The sequence below is a fragment of the Accipiter gentilis genome, chromosome 3 (assembly GCF_929443795.1).
Source record: "Accipiter gentilis chromosome 3, bAccGen1.1, whole genome shotgun sequence".
Taxonomy (NCBI): domain Eukaryota; kingdom Metazoa; phylum Chordata; class Aves; order Accipitriformes; family Accipitridae; genus Astur; species Astur gentilis.
In genome coordinates this window covers 36,776,645-36,801,305 of record NC_064882.1, presented here as the reverse complement: position 1 = coordinate 36,801,305, position 24,661 = coordinate 36,776,645, and the positions used below count along the sequence as shown (strand labels likewise).

General features: G+C 40.3%; 1 protein-coding gene across 8 annotated transcripts in view; it reads left to right on the top strand.

Moving 5' to 3' along the window:
• ABLIM2 (actin binding LIM protein family member 2) overlaps nt 1-24,661 on the top strand; it is a 144,027-nt gene that overhangs the window by 33,940 nt on the left and 85,426 nt on the right. For all 8 annotated transcript variants that reach the window (XM_049797926.1, XM_049797933.1, XM_049797930.1 and 5 more), the window contains exons 2-3: nt 6,523-6,666; nt 21,551-21,734. In XM_049797926.1, coding sequence (XP_049653883.1) covers nt 6,523-6,666; nt 21,551-21,734 — 328 coding nt within the window. The remainder of the gene's footprint in view (nt 1-6,522; nt 6,667-21,550; nt 21,735-24,661) is intronic.

The window sequence follows — 24,661 nt, the reverse complement described above, 5'->3', positions numbered from 1 at the left end:
CCAACCCTTATCTAAAGTAGATTTATAGCTCACACCCATGTAGTTCTCTGAACACTGCACGTATTACCGTATTACTTATTACTGCGTTAGATTACCCTTACCCCCACGCCAGCACTGGAAGAACTCCTAGTCGTTGTATTTTAAACACAGACACAAGACAGGGAGGGAACAGGGGCCAGGTTCAGGCACTTAAAACCAGGAATAATGCTTCACGGGATATTTAGTGGCACTTAAATGCTTGTTTCCTTTGCTTTCATCTGGGTGTTTTTTAAACCCAACCCTGAGTGTTTTGACTGTGGCGACAGAAGAAGGGTTTGGCAAAAAAACAACTTGAACTCCAATCTCTAATTCCAGTCGGGTGCTGCTGCGCTCATCTGCTTCTCCTTTAATCCTGCTCAGAGAAGATTGCAAATTTAATTCCCCTCCAGGCTGCTGTGAACCACACCCTACCCAAATTGCTTGATACAGCATTTCAGCAATTGATACCTCTGTCCTGTTTCTCAAATACATAGTGAGTAAATAGCATTTGGGTCTCATATTTGGGTTTTTTTGATTTCCAGCAACCACCTCTAGCTATAGAGATGAAAGGTTTCAGTGTCACCACAGAGATAATTTTCTGCTAATTCCTTCATGCAGAATAATATCCATTATCAGAGCTGTGCATTTTTGGTTCAAAGTTGGAATGTGGCCTTTGCCTTTGTTGAAACCGATAATTTTAGATATTAATGTCTTTCTAAATATTTTTTTTCCTCAAACAAAATGTTTTCATCTCATGAAGTGAATGTAATGGGTTGTGAAGAAGGGATGTTCCTCGTGAATTAATAGAGGAGTCAGTACTGCTGATAGTTGCTAAAGAAAATTGATGCAGCTCTTCCGCTGATGGAGGGTTGCTCTTGAAGGCAAATGATACTGTTTGTATGAGCCTGAAATGAAAGGCTTGCACTTTTTTAAGCCAACCAACCTCCAGAACAGGATAAAAACCAAAACAAAACAAAAAACAACCCACAAAAAGAACAGGGGAGGTGACCCCTCCTAACCCTTTTGGTTTTCTTTTTTACTGTTGCCTTCAGGCTCTGGTTCTGCACCATCCATCCGGGAACCTTGGTGAGGAATTGGCACTTTCCCTGCATTGGGAGGTAATTGTTGGGATTACAACAACTTGTTCTTTAGGAATAAAATATTTAATCACATAAGTGTTGTCTCTCTGTTCAAATTATATCTTGGTTTAGTTCACAGTACTCTTTAAAATGTCCACGTGAAATATCACAGAAGGCCAGGTTGGACGGGGCTTTGGGCAACCTGGTCTACTGGAAGGTGTCCCTGCCCATGGTGGGGGGCTTGGAACTAGATGATCTTTAAGGTCCCTTCCAACCCAAACCATTCTAGGATTCTGTGATTCTAATCTTAAATTGTGTCATTTGGCCCTTTGTCATTTCAGCCTTCTGTGATCACCAAGAGCGGTAAATCTAATACACTGGTTTTTCAGAACAGAGTGAAATAATGTGGAGTACATGGAATATGTGGCCTTACTTGTGTCCGTCTATTGAACAAAGCAGCTGAAAGTCTTTAATAATAAACTTCATATTTGAGGTTTGATCCAAGATTGAATGTATATTCTTAAGCATGACAGTTCTTAACTTTTCAGTACTTGATTTCTAAGCTCAGCTGTGGGTTCTATGCTGAGTGAAAACAAAATGCACCAAACGGGAAAAAACATTAAGACTGTGTCAAATCCTGCAGTTTCTGGACATATGTTTCTTCATCATGTCTGTAATCTACCATGAAGATTCCTCTCATCTGGCTGTCAGAGAGCCTGATAGCAAAGGGCTTTGTCATCCTCTGCGTGGATCGGTCCTAGACAGGATCTTTTGCCAGGGGTTTGATTTCCCTCAGCGGTTTGCTCACGGCAGAGAGAAGGTGACATTTTCCATCCCAGACTCCAGAGTGGAGCATGACCAGCGACTTGGCAAATCTTCTTCCTTCTGCCACTGCCATCAGCTTGTCTTGTGCTGCTTCCAAAACACTCCTGTCTCAGCCAGATCTTGTCCTCATCCCTGGCACTTCATCCTGGTCCCCACTGTTGTTAAATCCTACTTAGTCTAGCAATGCCAAAAGAGCTATGCTTGTTCAAAGAAGGGGGGGAGGGGGGTGTTGACCACATATTGTGCATTTTCATGGATCCAGTGTACCTGTCCCAAAGTCCATCTCTGTCAGGCTTCAGCCTTTACTGCAAGTACATCCAAAACCAAGGTGCTATGCTTTCTTTTTAACATTGAAAAGCAATATATTGTATCCTGTCCTTTTTTTCACCTTTACATAAAAGCTTCTGAAATCTTCCCTGAAGAAGTGAGCTGAAGAACACCAAATGTGAATAATGCCTGTGTAAACAGTTGAAGTTTGGCAAAGTTATAAGCACACCGAAAACGTCACTTTAACAGTTGCCATAAGGTGTGTAATGCAGCTTTAATCACGAGTCATACCACTGTCCCATCTTCCCCATGGTACTTGCAGCATGTGCGTATGTCTTGAGCAAGCAATATAGAAGCAAATCCGAGGAATGTATCTTATTTGACAATTTTTTAACAAACCACTGCTAATTCAATAAGCCCAACTTTAACCAGAGCTGCAGAATTAGGTACTGCATAGCCTGTTGGAGGGAGGCTGAGTCTCGACATCAGAAATATGTGAGCGCTGGACATCTGGCAAGATTATTGGGAGTGATGCCCCCAGCAGACAGGTCTTGCACAAGAAGTGCTGTGGAAAGTGCTTGCTTGTTCATTTCTTGCCAGTTTTTGTCCTTGTTGAAAAGTAAGTGTAGTCAGATCTTTTTAGGGTTTAAGGACTGGCAGAGATACCTCTGCTAGAGCAGAATGCAGTGTGAGAGACAGTGAAATTTGGAGAATCAGGCATTCATTTGTATTTCCATTTAGAAAAAGTCATTTAAAGTTAAAGGAGGTTAAAGCCATTTAAAGAAGGAAATTTCTAGTTTCATTAAATTCTACGAATCAGGGTATAATGTAAGCATTTAATTTTTAATGAGCTCTTTAGTTAGTTATGATCTGATGAGTAGTCTCAGATCATTACATTCCATCAGTAATTCACTATTTCACTCATTAAATATGTTGATTGTATCTTCTGCTGCTTCAAAGAGTGATTTCGATACATAAAGGCATAAAAGTAGAATGCTGAAAATTACCATGTAAACATATTTCCTTCAATATGATTTGAAACATAAGTTAAAATGTTAAGTTTACTAATACAGTTAGTTTCTCAAAATTGTCAGCAGTTGCAATTTCAACGTGAAGCACAATATATTTTAAAATACTGAAATTTAAACTAATATATCATTAATTATGTCATTTTGTTGTGCTAGATGAAAGAATAAGTATTTAAAACAGTCTTCAGAAGCACAGTTTTATAATGAGCCCAAAGGCACTGTATTCTCACTGGGGTTTTGTGTGAAATACTGAGTAGCTTAGTTCTGAACTGAGAGAAAAGCAAAATAATTATTCATCTGTCTACCACGCATATTTTAAATATGATTTGCGTTACTTCAAGATTAATGGAAGAATTCCAACAGAAATACTACATCTTCTCCTTTTTAATTTATTTTTAATGGTTTTTTTGCATTCTAAACCTTGATCCAGAGACCTGAAGAGAAGCAAATGTGTGAAGTCATGCTGCCCTGTAGCTCTGGACGCTGAACACCACATGCATCGTGGAAAGCAAAACCTTCTGTTTTCTGCCACTCTGCAACTATTTTCAGTTTGCAACAATTTTCACAATTCAAAACCCAAATTTACAACAATTTTTTATTTTCTGCTGCTTTGCAATAAGCGCAGCATTGAACTCCCAGGTGCAAGAAAACAAACAGAAAAATGAAGTTTTCTGTGAAAACGTTCCAGAGAAATGTGAATATTTTCACTTCAGGGAAAGGGGGTATGTTTGGCGTGGAGGGCTGCCCTCGGGGTCCCTCCAGCACACGCTCTGTGCTGCGGCTGGGACTCCTCGGCCAGGTTACTGCCCTGCCCACGGGACGCACCACGGCACGAGATCGCAGCTCTCTGCGTGCCTCCGTGCCGACCGGGTGCTGGTGCCTCTGGAAGGGTGCTGTTCGGAAGGACTTAGCTATGGGAAGAGTCAAGTGTGAGAAAAAGCCAAATGTTTAATAGTTGCAATCAGAATTTTATATTTCAAATGTAACTTTTTAGGCCAAAACGTTCTGGGTGTGGTGAGCTCTGTTTAAGTCAAGTCTTCCACGAATTAAATGCTACAAATTTGATGCTTGTTAGTAGTTCTGGAGGGTGCAAACCTTCTTTATCCGTAGTTATAAACTTTCAACTCTGACAAGTAACTCAGGAAAATACTCTGTTTTGGTTTCTTGCAGGGTTGATTCTTTTTCAGGGTGGGTAGTTTGTTTTGGGCAGGTTACAGTAAAGAGAAATTCTCATGTCAAAAGTCAAGTATTGCAAAGTTCAGAGTTTCCTCCCTTTTCATTTGAGGAGTAAGTCAGACCCTCCTACTAGCTTGAACCATGTCCGCTATTTCCTGTGTGTAAATTTGGGCATCTGCCTCTCTGTAATCTTCTAATTGCCTGTCGTGCTGTGTTGTTTTTACTGGAGAGGTACTTAATTATAACCAGGGCTTCAGTAATAGCTCCAAAGTTCACATTGCCTTGAGCAGGACTTTTATGACAATGCAGCAGACAAGGCAGAATGCTAATGGATGGTGAATAATGCTACAGGCAGCTCAATCCCATGTATCTCCTTGGGGAAAAAAAACCCTTTTACTTACAGGAGTAGAAAGTGCCGGTTTGGGCAAAACTTGCAGAAACTCCCCTGGAAGACTGGGTGGGAGGCTCAGCATCTCACTGAAATACTGACTCCTTCAAGTCAGTGGATGTGGAAAGCCCTTTTAGGTATCACCACAAGGTGCCAGCGGTGGGAATGAGGTGAGAGTAAAGGAGGAAGAGCAGCAAGGCCAGATATTAGAGAACAAGAGCTGAATGACTCTCACTGATTTTGGTATCGTCTGTTATCATATATGTTCATAGTGACAGTACCATTGCTACCCCTCTGTATTGTCCCTACCTATGGTGAAGGTATAGACATTACTGTTGTTTTGTTGTTGGTGGTTTTTTAATTAAAATCAATTTTGATGGGTTTTTTCCCCCTTTTCTTTTTTTTTTTTTTGCTTTCAGAAGCCTTTTTTTCTGAAATAGCAGCTCTGATATTACAATAGAAATAGAAACTAAAGATCTTGGCCAGTCTGAGTTTAACCTAGCCTCTTACAAATTTATTAATCGTTTCGCAGCAGTCTCATACAAAAAGTTACTTCCTGATTTTTTTGTTGTTGTTTTTTTTTTAATATTGATGAAAGAAAAGCAGTGGCACACAGTAATGTCATTATCCCTCAACTAAACCCTGAAGGGAAACACATCTGATTCCCTTTCATATGTAGTGTATTGGCCTGAGAGGTTGCTCCATCTTGACTGGCTGGTTGGTAAGTTTATTTTGAAGCTAAAATTTTTAAAAATTGCATCACTTTGAATTAAGTAATCCAACCTTAGAGTAAGCATGCCACATTACAGAAGAAGAATGTCATTAAATATGTAATTTACTTAAAACACTTAATAATTTTCCTGTTATTAGTTCTTCTTCACAAAGGAAAAAAGCCAAGTCTATTGAGTTATAGTACAGCCCCTTTATAATTAACTGCCTTGATATTTGCTCTTTAGACTCCTGAGTACACTGTGATAAAAAAATTGATGCAAGTACTGCAGCAGAATTGCAAGAATAAGGTCATATCTCACCTGTTCTACATAACACATTGGGATGCCAATTTATATTGTTATTATCAACAGCCCAATAAATGCAATTTCTAATTTACATCACAAGATGGCAGCAAATTTTTAATTCACTTAATACTTTACTAACCTAGATAAACCTAATCTCTTGAAATCATGGTTTTCTTACAGAATGACGGCAACCTTTCTTTAATGATCAGATGTATGTGGTATTTACAGAGATGTCAATGCTTCAGAAGTATGAACTCAAAACATCTACAGAAGTATATTTCTATCTTAAAATCAGCTAAAAAGGCATTTACCCTGAACTCTAAAGATCAGCAGCTCACAGTGTAATAGTTAAATCCCATTAAAGGTATTTTGGATAAAAACAACAGCTTTTATCTATAGTCTTTGACTTCTTGAAGAGAAAATGCGAAAAAGCAGTTTTTGAATTTCAGCTGGAGGTTCTCAAGACTTGACCATCTGTATTCTTTCCTCTATAAGCAATTCTGATTTATGTTTGAAATGTTACCTAGTCTTGAAAGTTATGAAATGGGAAGCTTGGCTCAGCTGCTTTAGCAGATCTCTTCTCCTGTGCTAGCCAATACTAGAAGTTAAAGCTTTTACCTGCTTGACCGGTTTTGTCCCAGCTGTTAATTGTCATTATTTGTAGGTCCTATAGAAGATGCATCTGATGGCCTTTAAAATGCTCTACGTTTTGTTTTCCCTTGCAGTTTCACAACCGCAGGCTGTACATAGCCAACTGGAGAAGCCATCAACTACTGCAATTCTCTGCAATAACTGTGGAAACCCATGCAAAGGAGAAGTTTTGAGAGTTCAGAACAAATATTTCCATATTAAGTGCTTTGTTTGTAAAGGTAAGTGTTTGTGACAGCTCTTCCTATGAGTAGGGCATTAGCAGTAGGTGTGTGACTTCACGGTCCTGGAAACTTCACAAACATATTTTACAATCCAATCCATGCCTGAAAGGATTTGCTGTAAACTCGATGTCTGCTTACTGTAAGGTTATAAACATCCTATATCCTGAAAGTGGAGTATGTTTTGTGTGGATATAAGCCCATGGAATTTACTATAGAGTTGGGACCTGCAGAAGAACAGTTTGGGAGGGCTGGTAGTAAAACAGGATGCGGGGTTAGGAGAGAATTAGCATTTACAAAGAAACTCGGAGGTTGTCCGTCTCCCAGCTTTCTAATGCATGCCATGGGGTAGGCTATGGCCATGTCTGTTCAGAGTCTCTTGTGTTGGACTGTGATGTTTGAATCCCAGTGTGACCCTCTGTGCTTTTCCATTTTGGGGGGGGGGGGGGGGGGGGACGACACTACTTGGTTTACTCCAGGTTGGTGCCTGGCTGTGGTCTAATATTGGCACATTGTGAATGGCAGAAGGATGGTCAAAGAAACAGGGAATTAACGGATACAACACCCCTTCTGTAGACACTTGGTTGTTTGGAAGATTATCTGGAAGTTGCAAAGATCTCCTTTGTTTTGAATTTACAAATGAGGAAATGTTAACTGAAGTTTACTGGACAACCTGTTTACTTCATTAAGCAGTACTTCAAATGACATTTATTAATCCTTGTAGCACAGCCTAGAAACGTGAGCATGGCTCTGGTCCCAGCTGGGTTAGAGTGACTATTTCCATTTCTGTTTCGAGGAAACTATCAGAAAGAAAACTGTCATCATCATCTGTCAGCTGCGCTGATATTTTTATACATCCCATGGGATTAAGTATATAGTATTCAATAACTCAATAATTGTGTTCTTTGCAAAATTGCAGAACAATAAGCATATTGCACTACCCTAAATAGCAAAAATATTTTGCTCACCTATTCAGAACCAGAGTGGTATTCAAAACAGAACACAGCCCCTACATACGTCTGTCAAACTCTTTTAAAGCCACCTGCTCTTATGGCAAATTCTATTATCAAATTAGTTTTTCAGACCTAACTCAGGAAGAGAACAGCTAATTTGTTATTCAGGAATCTTGTCTACTGCATGAAGTCTCAGTAACATACTGGTATGTGCTCCATTTAATTATCTTGTTGAAATCCAAGCCCCCTTTTATACAGATCTGCTGTGAGAAAACATTGACAAGTCCTGTGGAAGGAACAAGACACAATTATACATCCGTGTTTTCATTTCGTAGGACATCTCCTTTTAGAGGTTGCCAGGTCACCCGCAAATGCAGCAAGCGGATTCTGAAACTATTCACTGATGCCAAATTTAGGCAGCGTGGAGGCTTTTTTCCCCACCCCCGTGCAGAAGACGACGATGAATATACTGTAGAAGCTGCATTACCCCTACCTGTCTGTAAGAGATAAGAAGGAGTTTGTTCGCTTCAGGCAGATCTTGGATAAAATGAGAAAAAAAATCACTGTGTTAACAAGGAAGAAGCAGGGTAGCATCTGTCAGCCACCCATCAGACTCTCAGCTGGCACAGGAGATAGTGTCAGAGATGCGTGGTTAAACTGCTTCTTGGTGTCAGGGCTCTTGGAATACTTATGTTCCTCCTTACTAATCATTTTGCTAAGTGCTAAGTTTGCACACATGGCTGGGTTGCCCCCCCCCCCCCCCCCCCTTCCCCATTATTTAAATGCCTTAATTCTTTTTATCACTTTCATGTGTTTCCATCAATTTGCTGGCATCCTTCTGGTATCTGTTTTTGTTTTGTTTCCGAGTTTTATTTGTTACTTGAGAAGCATAAGTTGCTTTCTAGTGTGGATTTACCATGTTGTTACGTGAGAAGAGCTTAGGAACAGAACAGAACACGGAACATACATTTCACTGGCTAACATAAAGGGGAAAAAGAAATCAGGTTAGGCAAATGTGATTTGGGTTTTTAATCATGTGCTCAAATCAATGGATGAAAAACTATAGTTCATGTGTTAGGATTTAGCAAAAAAATGGTACTCAGTTCTCCTGGTCAGTGGACCTCTTACCTCCTTTCAGCCTTGGAGAAGAGGTTTGTGCCACGGCCCCTTTTCTGAACCCCTTTTCTTGCCATGCTTCTGGACTGTTGGGCATGGGCAGGGTGATGATCCTGGGACTATATTTCCTTTACAGTTGACTCCTCCCTGCGGTGCATTTATTTTGATGGTGCTCAGCGATGCAGTTTGCCCCCTCTCACCTCCTCCGCCAAAGAGAGCACCTTGAAAGAGGCTGTGTGCCCAGCGTCCAGTGCAGCTGCAGGACGGTCCCAGGACAGATCATCCCACGTGTGGGCGAGCTGCCTTGCCCCACTAAGCTGCCTGCAGGCTTAAGTTGACTGCTTCTGTATTAAATCATCTCGTGGCCTTCATCAGAAAACCTTAGATATTTGTAAAACGGCAGAAGGTTTTGTTCTTTCTCACAGTATTTACAGATGTACGATGATGGAGACCACAAACTGACAAAGAGTCCGTGAAGGATGACAAATGCCCATGTCTTGAGAGGGTGTCTAGAGCTATTTGAGGTCTGTTTGGATGACTTGATCAGTGACAGATGATACTACGCTGGAAGAAGTCACACTTACCTTTTTGAATATGTGTGAAATGTGAAAACATTTCTTTGATAGTGTTGGATAAATTATGAGGTATCGGGGGGGGGGGGGGGGCAGAGACATTTAATTGTTTCATTTTTTTAGGGTAGAAAGGTAGTTTTGCATCCTGCCATCCTGCCATCTGATTACTCCTATGGGGACTGTGAGTTTCAGAATACTAACAGCAAGTATGGAGGTGCCTTTTGTATTTAAATTAAATTATATAATGAAGGAAGGTTAGTATAATGTCACTCCTTCCCATCCAGTTCTTCTTAGATACTCCAGACAATGATTCTAAACAATTCAAAGAAAAGTTTTAAAAATCGAACAATTCTTCTTATTATTCAAGATTGAGATACACATCCGGATTAAAAATTTTAGTAGCAATACTGTGAACATCTCGTAGCTTTGCTCAGTATCAAAGTTTAATAGGACTTACTGAGGTAGGCATTATAAGTAAGGTTTATACTCATATCTATTTGTATATATTATTTCTTGTTAAGATGCACATCTAATCTACTAGTAAAAGGCTGTAGGGAACATGCCATCTAACCTCAGTTCAAATTTTTACTCAATATTTACTTTAAAATATCTACCATTTTAATTGGGTTTAATAAAAATGCAGTTACAATAGAAGCAGCTGCCTTTGAAATAATAAGGCAAACATTTTATTCATTAGACTTCAAGGGCTTTGGTTCCCATGTTTGCAAATTCTTACTGACTCTTACCGCTGTAATGAAAGCACCAAGGAAAATGACAAAAGGTGATAAAATATTGATGATTCAGACTATCAAGGTAAAACAAATTGTGTTGTCTAGTTCATTCTGAGGGTGTCTGTCAGGTCAGGACTGCTTCTCAAACAGGCAAATACTCACTTGGAGCTCGATTACAGCAACGTAATTTAGTGAGCCAGTGAAGCCACACTGGTGTAGAATTGTAGATAGGAGAGATGTAGATGCCGCGATCATCTTATCCTGGGTAGCCTCTTTGATCTTTCATAAAGATAGAAATTACCTTGTTTTAGGAGTGTTTGTCAAGTATTTCTTTTTCTGTGATGTGATAGCACCCTGGCATTTCCAAAGTAGCGGTAACCTATGTCAAATACAGTATCTAGGAAATATTGGAAGTGTGAATCAAAGCCCCATGTTTCTAGGGGGTCTGAATAATTTAATTACTATAGCTTTATATAAAATCAGAAAGTACACTTTGCAATATTTTATGTAGTCACTCTAGCAGACCAAATAATGGACAATCCATAGTGCATTTGCAAATCTATTTGCATGCAGAAATCCTGCAGCCTCCACCCTAGTTAAATTGGAAAATCCATGCAATCCTGCAAAAAGCCATTCTTTGCACAAGATTGCTCATATGTGAGAAGAATCATAACTCATATCTTTGTCCTTTACTTGTTTGGTCTTGATGAAATGAAGCAAGCTTGCAGTCCGGGCCACAGGTGTAAAAACATGACCATTGTGCTATATCAGCTTCGCTATGTGTATGTCTGTCTTGTTTTACCCCTAATCAAAATTCCCTGGATTGCTCTCTTGCTATGGATGCAGCACATGCTGTCTTCCATGCTGGCACGGCTAGCAGTTTCAAGTATACTTTTTTTCCCCGTGAATTTTCGTCTATTTGTTTAATTAACCTGTTAGAACATATCACATCTTCAGCTTAGAGTTGGGAATGTGGTTCTGTGGGTCAGCATTTCTGATTCCTGTGGCATTACAGTTTCCTGGGAATTGTGAAAAAGCCCTGGGCTGGATGTACGACTTCTATACCATTTTTTCAGTGGAACATACAGCACAACCCAGAGGTATATCATTTAATGTGAAGCCATATTAATGGGAATGGCTAAGACGGAATATTCAGTGAAAAGGTTAAAAACATCAAGTAACTTGGTAATAGGAGTGATTTGTTTGTTAGATCAAATGCATCTGCTAGGATATAAATATGTTAAAAGCTACACTGAGTAATCTGAGGGACTCGCATTTGAACATAGCTACAGGGTTTCACATTTCAGAATGGGAGTCATTTATGGGAAGCTCACTAGTTAGATTTCTGTGTCCCAACTTTAGGCCAAGCAGGAGCAGCTGATGGCATGTGTGGTATCTTAGGCACTGGGGATGAGCGTAGGGGCTCTCGTTCATCAGGCACTCTCAGCAATGTGCCCATCGCTTCCCAAGTACTTCAGGAGTTTGCAGTCCCAGATCATATTAACTCAGTATAATAGGAAAAACTATGCTTCCGACGCAACGCTTACAGAGTCTAGCTTGGACAGTATGGTAGGTTTGCAGCTGACTTACCAAGGTCACGTTAGCTTAATATTTTATTTCACTAAAATAATGATGATGATAATAATAATCAATCACTTTTGCCTGTGCAAAAGTAATTTAATGCAGTGGCCAATGGTTCTGTGTTGTGGTTTTGAGATTTTTAAACTTAAACTTTAAAAATAACTAATCACTAACTTTCTAGAAGCAACTCAATAATTAAAGCCTGAAAAAAAATTTTGGTCAGTTAGTGAACTCTCACAATCACAAAGTAATTGTTAATTTTTCTTTTATTTTAATCACATTCTTGTTGCAACCTTTCTTTGTGTTCATAAAGAACTTTCTGCAGTCCCTCAAGTCTTGGTCATATACCAATCACATCAGCATTTTAGTGAAAGCTTTATTTCATGGCATATATTTCATCCAGAGTCTGATGAACTTCTTTAAGAGCGTCTTTCATTAATTCACATAATATTAGTGAAGTGTGGTGAGAGGGACAGGGGAGGAATCACGGTTATGAGTACTGGTCAAGGAATATCTTCCTAACATTTCAATAAAGGTTAGCTAACTATCCACCATGGGAAGCCAAGCTTCTGTTACTTCTGGTTGCCAACTTGATTTGTTTCATTTAAAGACACAAAGTTTCTGGGGTTTAGATTTTTAGATCATGGTAAAGCTATACATGCTTACTCTTGTCTTTATATCCAGGATGTTACATAATACCTCTACTTTATTTTCTTACTAATTATATTTTTCTTTAGTCTTTTCCTTGCCTTGCTTTTCTCCCTATTTATATTCTTCTAGTCCAAAGATGAGAAGCTGCACTGGAAAGTTAAGTGCTCATTAAAAAGATGGGTAGGACTTTAAAAGAAATAATTGCTGAAATTTCTGGGGAATGATCCAAACTGCAGATACAGCCATGCGCAGAAGACGTTTGCATTGCAGAGGGCTGGTTCCTAACTGGGAAGAGAGAGGCACCTAGGAGAGTAGGAGAGGTGCTTAACTGTGCTGGAATGCTGAGGTAGATTTAGACAAAGACACCAAACACATGGAGAGTAGTAAAACTCATCCTGGTCGAAATCAAAGTGGAACCGGGACAAAACTGAATGCATTTAAAAAATTATGCCTGATGTTCATTAAATAAAGTTTTGGATGGTAATATAAGCTTTGCAAGCAGTAAAGATACTATTCACATAAAGAAGTTTTGAGCATATATAATGTCAGCCCACATTAGATAATGTCACGCCTGTGAAGAGCCTGAAATTCTTTTGAATTACTCAAGTTCTTTTCTTAGGGTAAAGTTTGTCCCCACGCAAAAAATGTCAGTGCAAGGATGCCTTTATGCAGGGGGACTTTCTGTCTGTATCATGCTCTTTCACATGGGGATAGAGCAGGGATACAGCCAGCACGCTGGAGTAGTTAGTGGTGTTCCAATGCACTAAGGTGATGTGAAGCCTTCATGGAGAGCCAGAGAGAGTTGTGGCATAAAATTCATCACTGTCACAGTGGTGTTACTCCACCTCCCGCTTTCTGCGACTAATTAACACGAGACCATCTGCCATATCTGTGCATAGTCAGAGCAAGCATTTAATTTGCAAACCTGTAACTGGCACCCAAAGCATCATTATGAAAAATCAGAAAATATTTAATGTTGTTGCCTTACATATTTAAAAAAAAAAAACAAAAAACCAAAGCTCAAACTATTTTAATTAGTCTGGCAAATGACAGCAGTATTTTATCATAAACACTTAAGATGCTATTAGGTTGAAAATGGATTAAAGTGCATTAATCTGTTTCCTCAGCATGCTTGTAAATTTTAAATAACCAGATTGATTCCTTAAAATAATAAATCAGTATAAACCAGACAACTTTTCCAGTTTTCCTGGGGGTTGTTTTGGTAGCTTGGAACAGCCACGTGCACAGTGCTGTGAGGATCTCTCTCACCCTTAACACTACAGGAGAGCTTTAAAAGGGCAGTAACATTGTCTTTAAGCTACTGGGAAATTCCACTTTCCAGAAGGGAAATGGAAAATGGAAATGCACTTTCTAATGCAAAAATTACTAGATGTGTAGTTCCCAGAAATTATTGGAGTCAAGTTACATAGTGCACAGGAAACTCCCCAAACTCTTCTTCAATTTAATTAGTACAACTGAGTCATTAATGTTTTGTCAGTCTCGTAAGAACATTCTGAATCTCTAAGGGTTTTCCTGCACTGAAGTGTGTACTCCACGAATTAATTTGTGGGTATCATGGCCAGTCTAGCCTGAGAGCTTGTGCAGATGTGCTGTACGCTGTATCCTTTATAGCTTTATCAACGCTACACATGCATGGTGAAGTGTTGTAAGATGGGTAAGATATAGCCCACAGTTCTCTGTATCTTACCCACTCCAGAAAGCTGGTCTGGTTTTCCTCTGGCAGAACTGTCTTACCTTCCTGCAGTTCCTGGTTGGGGTATGGGGAAGGGGCCAACAGCTCTGCCCCGGACTTTCCTGGTGCTGCATACTTCTATTTTTGTTTACCCCGGACTGTAACAAAATGAGGTGAGATTCCAGTCCTTGAAATTATAGCTGGTTATTTCAGATATTATAGCTAAAACGCTGCCAGTGACTGACAGGCTTGAGTGTTCTTGATTTCACAGACATCTGCTTGGAAAGACTTAGATATAATCACTCCTGCCTATGAAGAGTGATTGGATTATATGGATTATATACCATTGCAAGTTTCCTTCTGTCTTGCTTGCCTCACCTATAGACAGAAGTTTCAGGTGTGAGTTGTCCAAGATGGTGAGTGAGATGATATTCCCATGCAGACTTTGAGTGGTCAGCAAACTTCCAGCTGGGGAAGACTTGCCCAAAACCTTTGTGGAAAAGCTCACCGGGACTCATCTACACCTGAGCACACAACAGAAAGAGTATCACAGTGACAGTTATCTTCTGGAAACGGGCTTAGACTGCTTCAAGTTAATTGCAGGTCAGTTTGAAGTTAAAGCTATAGCGGTGGAAGACTGCCAGGTGCTTGCTATTGCTTCTCACAGGCATAGTGGCCAGGAGAAATGTTCCAGGTATAATCATGGGCTTTTGGAGAATGGGCTCCCAGACTGCATCAATGGTGTATGAAGACATGCAGTTTAGCTGCCAAAAGAGAATTATGTCAACAACATACTACATGTCATTCTTGGGATCTTAGTCAGCCACCAATGTCCATCTCGGAGATGGAGGAAGATACTAGGAATGGAAATAAAGCCGCAGTGCTGAGGAAGAAAACTTTTATTTAGCTCTGAGCAAGCAGAGGTCTTTTTCTTGTTTTCTCTGTAATGACATTATGAATGGGTCTTTGTTCCTTCTTTAATTTTCTGGGTCGTTGCCTCTTTCTCTCCTGTGTTGGATTCACGCCTGGTTGCTTACATCAGGCAACAAATGGGAGGAAAAAAAATAGACTTCATACATGCAGTTGCAGGTTGATAAGCAAAATGCTTGGTTGTCTGGCAGGCTGAAAGCGAAATGGCACTGTTCGCATGACAAGAAGACCAGTAACGTTTTACTGTTACAGCCTGCTGTAGTGTACAGCGGCACAGTGAGCGTAGCATCCTCCGAGCCTTTCAGTACACAGCTGATTTTAAGGTCCAGCACACAGCCAAAAAAATTAATGTACTTTCAGTAGGCTCATTTGCCAGCAAGGAAAATAGAGATGCACTTTATATTTGTAGAGTGCAAGTGGAATACTGATGACATACAATAGTGGGCTAGCAACATGCTTAAAGTGCATTAATTAATTGCTATTGCTGCTATTTATTTTTATAGGCTGTAGGCAATAAAGAATTATGGAGTTAGATTGACTGTGAAATCACACAGCATAAATGACAGTGCTCCAGGTGCTGTTACAGACCGTAGCCTGTTTCTAAGCAAGTAGAGGAAATCCTCAGATCTATATGTGGTATTTTGGCATCAGATAACTGCAAACCATCTTAATGAGTGGAATTACTGAGTTGTCAGAGAAGCCATCCTGAGGTAGGCTCCTCAGAAATGGTGGGGATATCTTCCACCTCAAGTCCCACAGCCTGTCGAGGTACTGGCTTGCTGTCAAATACCGTAAGAGGAGACAAACACATACTTACTCGCTACTTAAAAATTACTCCTACAGCTTGTAACTGTTCAGGATAGGGCATTGCCTTTGTATGCAGGGTAATACCAAGAGAAGCAGCTGAGTTACTCGGTATTAGCCTCTTCATTATCATAAGCGCTATGTTTGCAGTGCTTTTCTTGTTGCACTAAGATGAACATCGGTAATGGTTGGAAACTGTTTCTAGGTTTTAAATAACCCTAACTTCAGATAGTCATTTTGGATGACAGGCATTGGGTAGGAGTGGATCTGTGACACAACACTGATTTCCTATCCTAGGAGAGTGAGATCTGGTAGTTGCCTTCAAACATGCTCCCTAGCATTCCTCCAGCTTTCCTTTCCCTGCTTTCTTGTCTCTGCAGGCGTGCAGGATCATCTCAGCTGTCCACCTAAGTACCAGGCAAGGGGCACAGCATCTTGCCCGAGGGATGGCTAAGGGGTCTGTTTTCAGAGCTACTCTTCTCAGCTTTAAATTGGGACTATTTTAATATCCAAGCCAGTATTTAACTGGAATGCCTGTGTTCTCTGGTCAGCCGGGTGTCGAGTTAAGTCCTATCAGATGGTTCAAAGAGTGCGGGAGCGCGCGAGGGTTGGGGACTCGGGCTGCGGCTGGTGGAGCGTAGCTGGTGGTGGAGTGATGTGTGAGGAGCAGGGGAGGAGTATTGGGCTTGTGGAAAAGCTGTGACTTCCCCATCCTACAGAGTCAGTCGGCAAGAGGGAGAGTATAACCGTGAAAGCTCCCTCCTGTGCTCCAGATTCCCTTATGAGCTAGATTTTTCTTCATTCATGGATAAATATAAAGACCTTGCAGAGGCAAGCACCTCTGTGAACTGTCGTGGACGTCGTCTCTGTTACGGGCATGTGCCAAAACAAGATGGAAAGAAAGGGCCAAAAGCCCACCCTGCTCAGTTTTCTGTGCCAAAAAAATGCATTAATGGACTCTCTCTCTTAGGAGTTTTGCTTATAGCTAATCAGTTTGGAGGGAACTCTAAAAGAACTGATGACCATTGACAAGAATTGAGATTAAGGGGCCGAATGTGGCATCGAGGTTTGATACAAATGATTTTCAAAACCTCTTGGAATGCTAAAACACTGAAAACCTGTATGAAAAGCAGTATCACTGATACAGGTAAAAACTTGCGTGACGGCTATGCCTGTTTGAAATCTTTTCATCCCAGCTTTTTCCTCTGAAGAAATATTTTACAGTGTACCTGTTTTCATTTAAAAGCTGTAATGGAAAAAAATATTTTTCTTTAATATGGCATATGTAAGATTGCTTCAGCTGAAATCTTCAGAAGTTATGTTTTAGTGACATAAAAGTGGCTGGCTTTATAAAAGAAATGTTCGAGAAAATTACAGTCCTCTGCCATAAAAAAATTCTTGCACTAAACTGAGTCAGTAGTCACACTGATGTACATCAGGAGATTTAATAGCCTTGCTGAGCAGAAGAGGTTATCAAATCTCTGAACAAGAATAAGCACATTGGCCACTAGTCTCAATTCAATTTGTTATGAATCTAATTCGTTCCAAATAAATCTATACTATAACCTATTTATATGTCAGTTTATTTTTACTACTGTATTATACATAAAGTAGTACTGTCAGCAGAAAAGAAAGGGCTTCTTTCTGTATTTCCCATGCATTTTGTTCTGTAACCAGAGAATTCAAGGACTTGAAATTTGGTGTGGTATCAAGAAACAGCTGAATAAAACTGTTCAGGTATTTGTTATAGTATAATTTTTGCTGAGTACTGATTTTATGGAGAATGACAGATGCATCTGCTTAATTAAGCAGAAGTATTAAACAGAACTTTGATTTTTAATGTTAATATTTATATTTTATGGATGGTATTGGGTTTAAGGTAACCAAACCCTAAGAAATATAAAAAGAAAACAATTTTTTTTTCTAATTTCATCCAACCTGGTCTCACATTTGATACTTTTTATGGTTCTGTGATCTCTCTCTCATTATCCTTTAAAAGATAGTCTCTTTAGGCTAATATTTAAACCATATCTCATAATGCCTTTTTAGTATTGCTCAGGCTTCATTCCAGAGCTGTAGAGCTCTGAGGTCTTTTTTTTTTTTTGCATCTTTTTCATTCTTACTGGGATGCTGTTCCACAGCCCCTTTGCTGTGATGGTTAGAAACGTTTCTATTAATTTGCAGCCTCCATTTATTCATGGCCAGGGTTTTCTCAGTTGTTCTTGTGACAACATTCTCATTGTATTTAAATAGCTCTTCATCTTTTCTTTAACTCGCTCAGTTTAAGCCTCAGATGTATGTTGAGATACTAGTTGTTTCCTAAGGTTGGGGTTTTTTTAGGCTAAAAGCCAAGTTCTGCTTGTCTCTTGAAGTAGCCTTTCATTCTGTAGGTCATCCTGATGATAGCCTTGCTCTGCTGTGAATCAGTCTTCTGTGGAAATAACTGAGCAAGTTATACCCTGTGCACTAGATGAGGGCTCACAGGGTTTAACATCTTTAGTACTACCCTGCTCTGTGGGACCTGCTTGGCCCAGTGCACCCTTTCTTGTTACTTCAAAACATTAATGATTTGTGGTTGTCCTGTGATTGCCAATATTTGCAAGTCTTTCTTTCCTTCTGCCACTCAGAAGGGAATTTTTTCATTGCTCCTGTGTGATTGGAAGATGTCTCACCTTGTGCATTTGAAGTAAATCCCTTCTCCATGTCTCAAGGTGTCCAGCTCCCCTTCTACCCAGATCCCCCTCTGCACCGACAGTGCCTATGGGCTTTGGGTCATTAGCGCACTTCATTGCCATGGGTCTGCTTTGTTGTGGCAAGAACATTATTCCTATTGGCGTTTCCCTTTGTCATTAATCAGCTGTAGTAATAGCCTTCCTTGGGGCTGTGCTTCTCCCTTCTTCACAAACCACTGTCATCTCCCCCTTGGCCAATTACCTAATTACAATCCTATCCTGTTATTTTTTTCTATTGTATTTATTGCTCTAGAGCTACAGGTAGGTGAGATTTACGGCACTTTCTTTATCTCGAAAGTCATGTATCTTGAAATAGCTCTTTGCAGGAATGAAATCATTGTATTGTGGAGCAAGTATGTAGGTAAGGTGTTTTTCCTTCTTACCGTCCACTTAATTTCTTGCATTTCTTGTATGAACGTCACCGTAGTGTGGTGTGTAGCAAAAGCCACTTGAAGAACCTGTTGTTTCTGCATGCGGTTCACCTGCAGCGTACCTGTTACAACTGTCAGGCTGTTAATATTAATTGGAAACTACAGTAACTTGGGGAGAAAACAAGTCTTAATCTTCTTTCTGCTGTTCAAATGAACATGGGGCAGTTTGTGTTCCTCTTTACTGAATTCTGCCGCTCTTTGCATAGAGGGAGGCTGAAGTGATAGCGATGCAGAAAGGGGCCCGATTAGAGATGCCAAGCTCAGCTTTCACTTTGAAGTCCAAATACCTCGTTTTTCTCTCTCTCTTGGGGTGAACAGTTTCACTGCAGGGTTTCCTGGTTTCCTTGTGCTTACCGCTCATTTTAGCAGCTGAGTAGTGGCAGGAGTACACGACGGAGCAGTGGCAGATAATTTGTGGGCACGCTATCGACTCCTCATCCTCCCCTTGTTGTGGAAGCCCAACTCCAGGTCCCTCGTGGATGGCACAGACCAAAATGTGTAGGTCAGTGCCTGTCCTATAGCCCGAAGCAGTTCTTGGTGGCTTTGTTCAGCTGCACTGCAGTCAGGTGTGCCACTGCTGGCATAAAGAAATATTCTACAGGGACGTAACCCCTCCTGCTCACTTCAGAAACCCAATAACGTCCTTTAACTTTTTTCTCTTGTGATCCGCTCTGGAAGTTTAAACACTGTATGATACAATTTAGAACTGCTCTAGTGCATCATTAGTATCAGCTCATCTTAAATCCGTTGCTGATTTGTGCTTCTGTCACACCAGTACGTACCTAGGTGAAATATATAGACTGAAAGAAACTCATAATATTCAGCAAGTCATGCCATATTTTTGAAAAATGTTCAAAAAAGCATGTCCTTCGTAAAAATTAGAGCGAGGGTGAGAAAGAAGAATGTTAAAGCGAATGTGTTAAGCCTGTGAAATACGGCACGTAAACAATGTATTGCAAGATAAATCACCTAAACCAGTGTTGTTGTCCATGACAAATGCAATATAACTGGAATTATTTTGACTTATGAGAAAGGTTAATTAACCCATGGTTCTTCAGTTCTGGATCATATACTAATAGAGTTTCACCATGATTGTTGTTTTCTCTCACTTTGTGGTTGGGGCCATCTCCATGCAGAAAGATCAGGGTTTGGAGGCCCACTCAGGGTTTAAAGAGGGTCTTGAGCCCAGGCCTCCTGTGCTGCGGTCTCTAACTACGAAGAAAGATGATTAAAAAAGGGCAGGTGATTGGGTGTGTTTTTGAGTGAATGTTCAAAATGCTTGCTTGGGGTTTCTGTGCTGTGAGTACGTGTTATTTTGTGCCTTGAGCATGCCTGCTGGACTCATTTTGCGTAGGTTAGATGCAGTATGACTGGTTCTGGCATTACAGACAGGCTTTGGTGTGAGTTGGGAGGCTTTACTTTACTTCTTAGTTTTTACTTTAAAAACTGAAGTGCCTGTGGACTCTCAGGTACCTAAACAGAAATCTCAGGTTTGAACTGTAGACGTTTAGGTACCTCTGCTATTTTGGGACCAAGGCTCTGAGCAGCTCTGCAGTGTTTCGTACATGTAAGCCAAATTTGATAAGCAACATTCCCACTCGTCTTCTGTGTGCTGTATGTGAGTAGTGACACTGCCGTGGTTGTCTGTTCAGCCTTGTTTGACTAAGCACTGTTTGCTGCTGGAAGCGCTTCCCTACAAGCACGTCCCCAGGAGCAGAAGTACGTAGTAACAAGTGTGATGCTGTGACTTACAGTAGTCAGCACAGCAACAGAATCACCATTTTGAATTCCAGTTCTCCTTAGAAATCAATTCAAGCCTGTTTTCAAAGATCCGGGTCAATATGGATGAGGATCATCTTCTGCATCTCTGTCTACTTCTGTTTGACTTCAGCCAGACTGTTGTACCTCTCCTTTCCCATCTTGTATGTTCTGAAAATGCCAGCCTAGCTTCATCCCTGGTGCAATGGAGAAAGCCCCTGAAAAGTCTCACAAGCCTTTGGTCAATCAACTTTAACTCTTTCCTACAGATTTTGCTTAAAAAATATAAATTGACAGACAGCATTAAAAACTCTTACTTTTGCCAGGAGCAGGTGGTTCTGGAGATCCCTCCAATTCATGCTTTGTGAGTGATGTTTATCAGGTAAATGTAAGATCTGATTTTAAAAAATTATCTTGTAAACTTGTGGAAGTTTATAGCCGTTGCCATGCTCATCAGACCCTGTGTTTAGAGGCAGCAGTATTTTAACCAGTTGTGTGTCCAGGAGGAATATCAGACATTGTAATCTGTCAGAGATGTTTCTTTGTAACTTTGGTGCTTTAGATTTTGAAGGTTTGTATCCTTTATGGATTTCCTTTAACCTATTAAATGTGATGGGTGTTGTATATGCTAGCTCTGAACTCCACTCCTAAAGACTTAACTCTGTACTAGCAGCCTCTGCACTGAGGTTAATATTTTTACATGGAATAAATCCAAACTGTTAGTGTACAAAAAAAAATACATCACTGATGTAATTTGCTGTAAAAGTAGTGTTTTTCAGATGCACAACTGTTCTGTGATCATAAGCCCATACATTGAAGTGCCTAAATACTCCACTAGGAACCATACTGATCATAGGTGAAAAATCAGCATCATCTCAGAGAGCAAGCTTTGCTTTTCCAGCCTTCTGAGTCTGCCTTTTCTCTTCCTGCAGCTTGTGGATGTGACCTGGCTCAAGGAGGATTTTTTGTGAGACAGGGAGACTACATCTGTACTTTGGACTACCAGAGACTCTATGGCACACGGTGCTTCAGTTGTGATGAATTCATTGAGGGAGAAGTGGTCTCGGCACTGGGCAAAACCTATCACCCAGACTGTTTTGTGTGTGCTGTCTGCAGGTATGTTTTCTACATGCAGTTGTGTCTCATTTAAAAACTACATTTTGAAAGACCAATGCCAGGCATTCAAACTTACAGCCTATAGATGGAAAAAAAAAATAGTTCTGTTTTCTATTATCCACTTCTTAAAGAGTAACAGAATTTTAAAAAAATGCAAATTCATAGTGCCTCTTTTTTTCCCAAATGCTTCTTCTGTTTTATGCTATCTCATGTGTGAGGTTTTCAAAGTGCCTGAGAAACTGCCAGTGTCTCTATTGTCAGGACTTTTGCCCCAAATGTTGCTTTATTTCCCCGGTGTCTGCTAATTTGTCTTTTGTTGGCTGAAGTTACAAAGGATTCCAATGCCAGTGGCTGAGTCTTTGATGAGCCGAGTGGATACTGTATAAATAGATTTAAATGGAAGTTTCAAAGCGCTGCTTCCAAGAAACTCCAATATTAATTTAAAATAGGACAGAAGGGTCGTGGACTCGCAAACACTTACGTACGTGTTGGATGTCACCGAGGATCTCCAGCAGCCACGGAGGTGACAAGTGACACAGCACGCAAGGTTGTCCCCTGCTACCACCCAGTGTAGTTCAGCGAGATCATTTCGCACGTGGGTACGTGCAATGTTGCGACCCAGTGTTGGTGGGGATGTTTGCAGACCCTGCAGTAAAACAGATCGATGTCTGTTTGACCTCCATCTTAATCCTCTTCGGTGGAAATAACACAAACAAATCTGTTGAAGACTTCAGGAAGAGACTTTAAGTCCACCAAACCTTCAGGAAATGCACTGTTACAGCAGTTCGGAGCAAATGGAAATGCTGTAATAATTTCTCTGGCTAAACCTGAGCCTGTAGCAGTACAAGAAAAGTAACCCCGCGTTCAAAGGGAAAGCACAACGGGGCACTGATGCACCACGCTGTCGATGCTGTATGTGCTGGTGCCTCTGGCCGTCTGCCAGCCCAATCTGCCCAGCTCGTAGGGCTGCCGAGCTCAGATGTCCTCCGGTGCTGATGCAGAAGAAGGACTTCAAATTCCAGAACAGCCGTGGTTCATGGCAGGATCTTGATTTAATATATCAATTGCAGGAGCAATTAATTAGCCATGTTAAGGGGAAGACTCTGAGACTGACAAGTCTTTATTATATTAAATTCTGTCTGTTCAAGTTTTGCTATATTTAATAGGAGATTTTTTTCCTTTGGGATACTATAAACAAACATGAAGAGTGAAGGTAACAAAAAAGCCTAACTTTTTTTTATTTTTTAAATAGGAGGAAAAATTATTTAATTGGGTAGTTATGGATTTCATGAGTGAACTGCTGGCTGTACATGCTCTTGGCCTGCAGCCTGTCAGCATTACAGCTCTTCCGCAGATAAGCACAGCTAATTCTTGGTACCTTTCTTCTTAGCACTAGTACCATCTATAAAATGAGGTACTTCTTCAAGAGAAAAAGAAAAACTGGTTGATTCAGTTTTCCTGCTAAATGTGTTTATATCCTCAGCCACGCCATTAGGGTTTATCATTCAGGCATAAATGATTTACCTGTGTGTTACTGTACTTAGCAGCTTGGTACCTAACCTAGGTTGCAGTCAGGCCGTTGGATATACTAATGTCCTGCTGTATTTAGTAAGTCCTTCCACTGATAGTTTGGAGCTTGGCAGTACAATTTGTCTCATCTCCCTGGAAATTCAGAATAATCTTCTGCATGACTAAACCACTTAAGTACCTAACTATTCAGACGAGCTGAATTGCAATACAGGGAAATACTACCTAGAACGTGATACAAATATCATGTGTATTGAAGACATGCTAAAGCTTTTAAAAATTAAGTTCCTGATACAACAGTGTTTCATATAAAAAAAAAAATTAAAAAATCAGAGATGTTTCCTAACTTTCTGTATAACTAAATAGTTGGATTAAAAGTTATTTCACTGATGAAGTTTCTAATTGCTGCCATCTAAAACTTCAGGAGGAAGACCCGGATCTGCTTCTCTTGCTTTCCTTAGAAGGACACACAAATTCATGTTGTCTTCATCAGAGCCAATTAATGCCCTGCTGACTAGCAGGATTCAATTAGTGTCTCCCAGCGGGGTTGTAACACTGACTTGTGGTGCAGAGCAACAGAAGAATCCTGTCATCTGTTTATAGTAAAAAAAAACTGGACCAGGTTCTCAACTGCTTTAAATCAGGGTTGCTTCAATTACCCTACTCTCCGGAAGCCAGGCATGATTTATGGGTTTTTTATGGGAAAGAGTGTTCTATCTAAACATCATCAGCATTTATTTTATTGAGTGATATCCTCAGTAAAAGTAAGATGGGTAGACTGCAAATACATATAGTTTAAGCAGAAAAAAACCCTTTCTTTTGTTTTGTTTTAAAAAAAAGGGCGAAAAAATAGAGGCATTTGATTTGATGTACAGGATTATAAAGCACTCTACCTCGGCACTTTCTTTGGTGGTAGGAGTCAGGAGTACCATTTGTGTTTTCATTTCTTCCAGATGGGCAGAAACCTTAAATAACAGGCCAAGAGTAGGTAGAGGTAGTTGGCTGATCACGCAAACTGCATCTGATGTTGCCTTTTACAGCTGGACTTCAGTGTGGGTGCTCTATTAGAAATCGGATTTCCAGAACGGTGTGAACTTGAGAGGTGATGACAGCCTGACAGTGGGGCTGATCCTGCTCTAATGGAAACCAAGCAAGGCTCTTACCAACTTCAGCAGGAAAACACTGGCAGCCGAAGGCGCTTTGCACTCATGACACAGGTCTCCAGAGTGGCGCAGGGTCATTAAATGCTTCAAATGAGCCCTTTTATAACCTGTATGTCTGTAGCTTTGAAGTAACGCTTTTAAACTGTTCCTGCGTTGAATAGTAAACCAGTCACAGTAGCAATTCCCTTTTTTTCTTATTTTCAGAGAAGATAAGATTAGAGTAGAAACTGGTGGGAA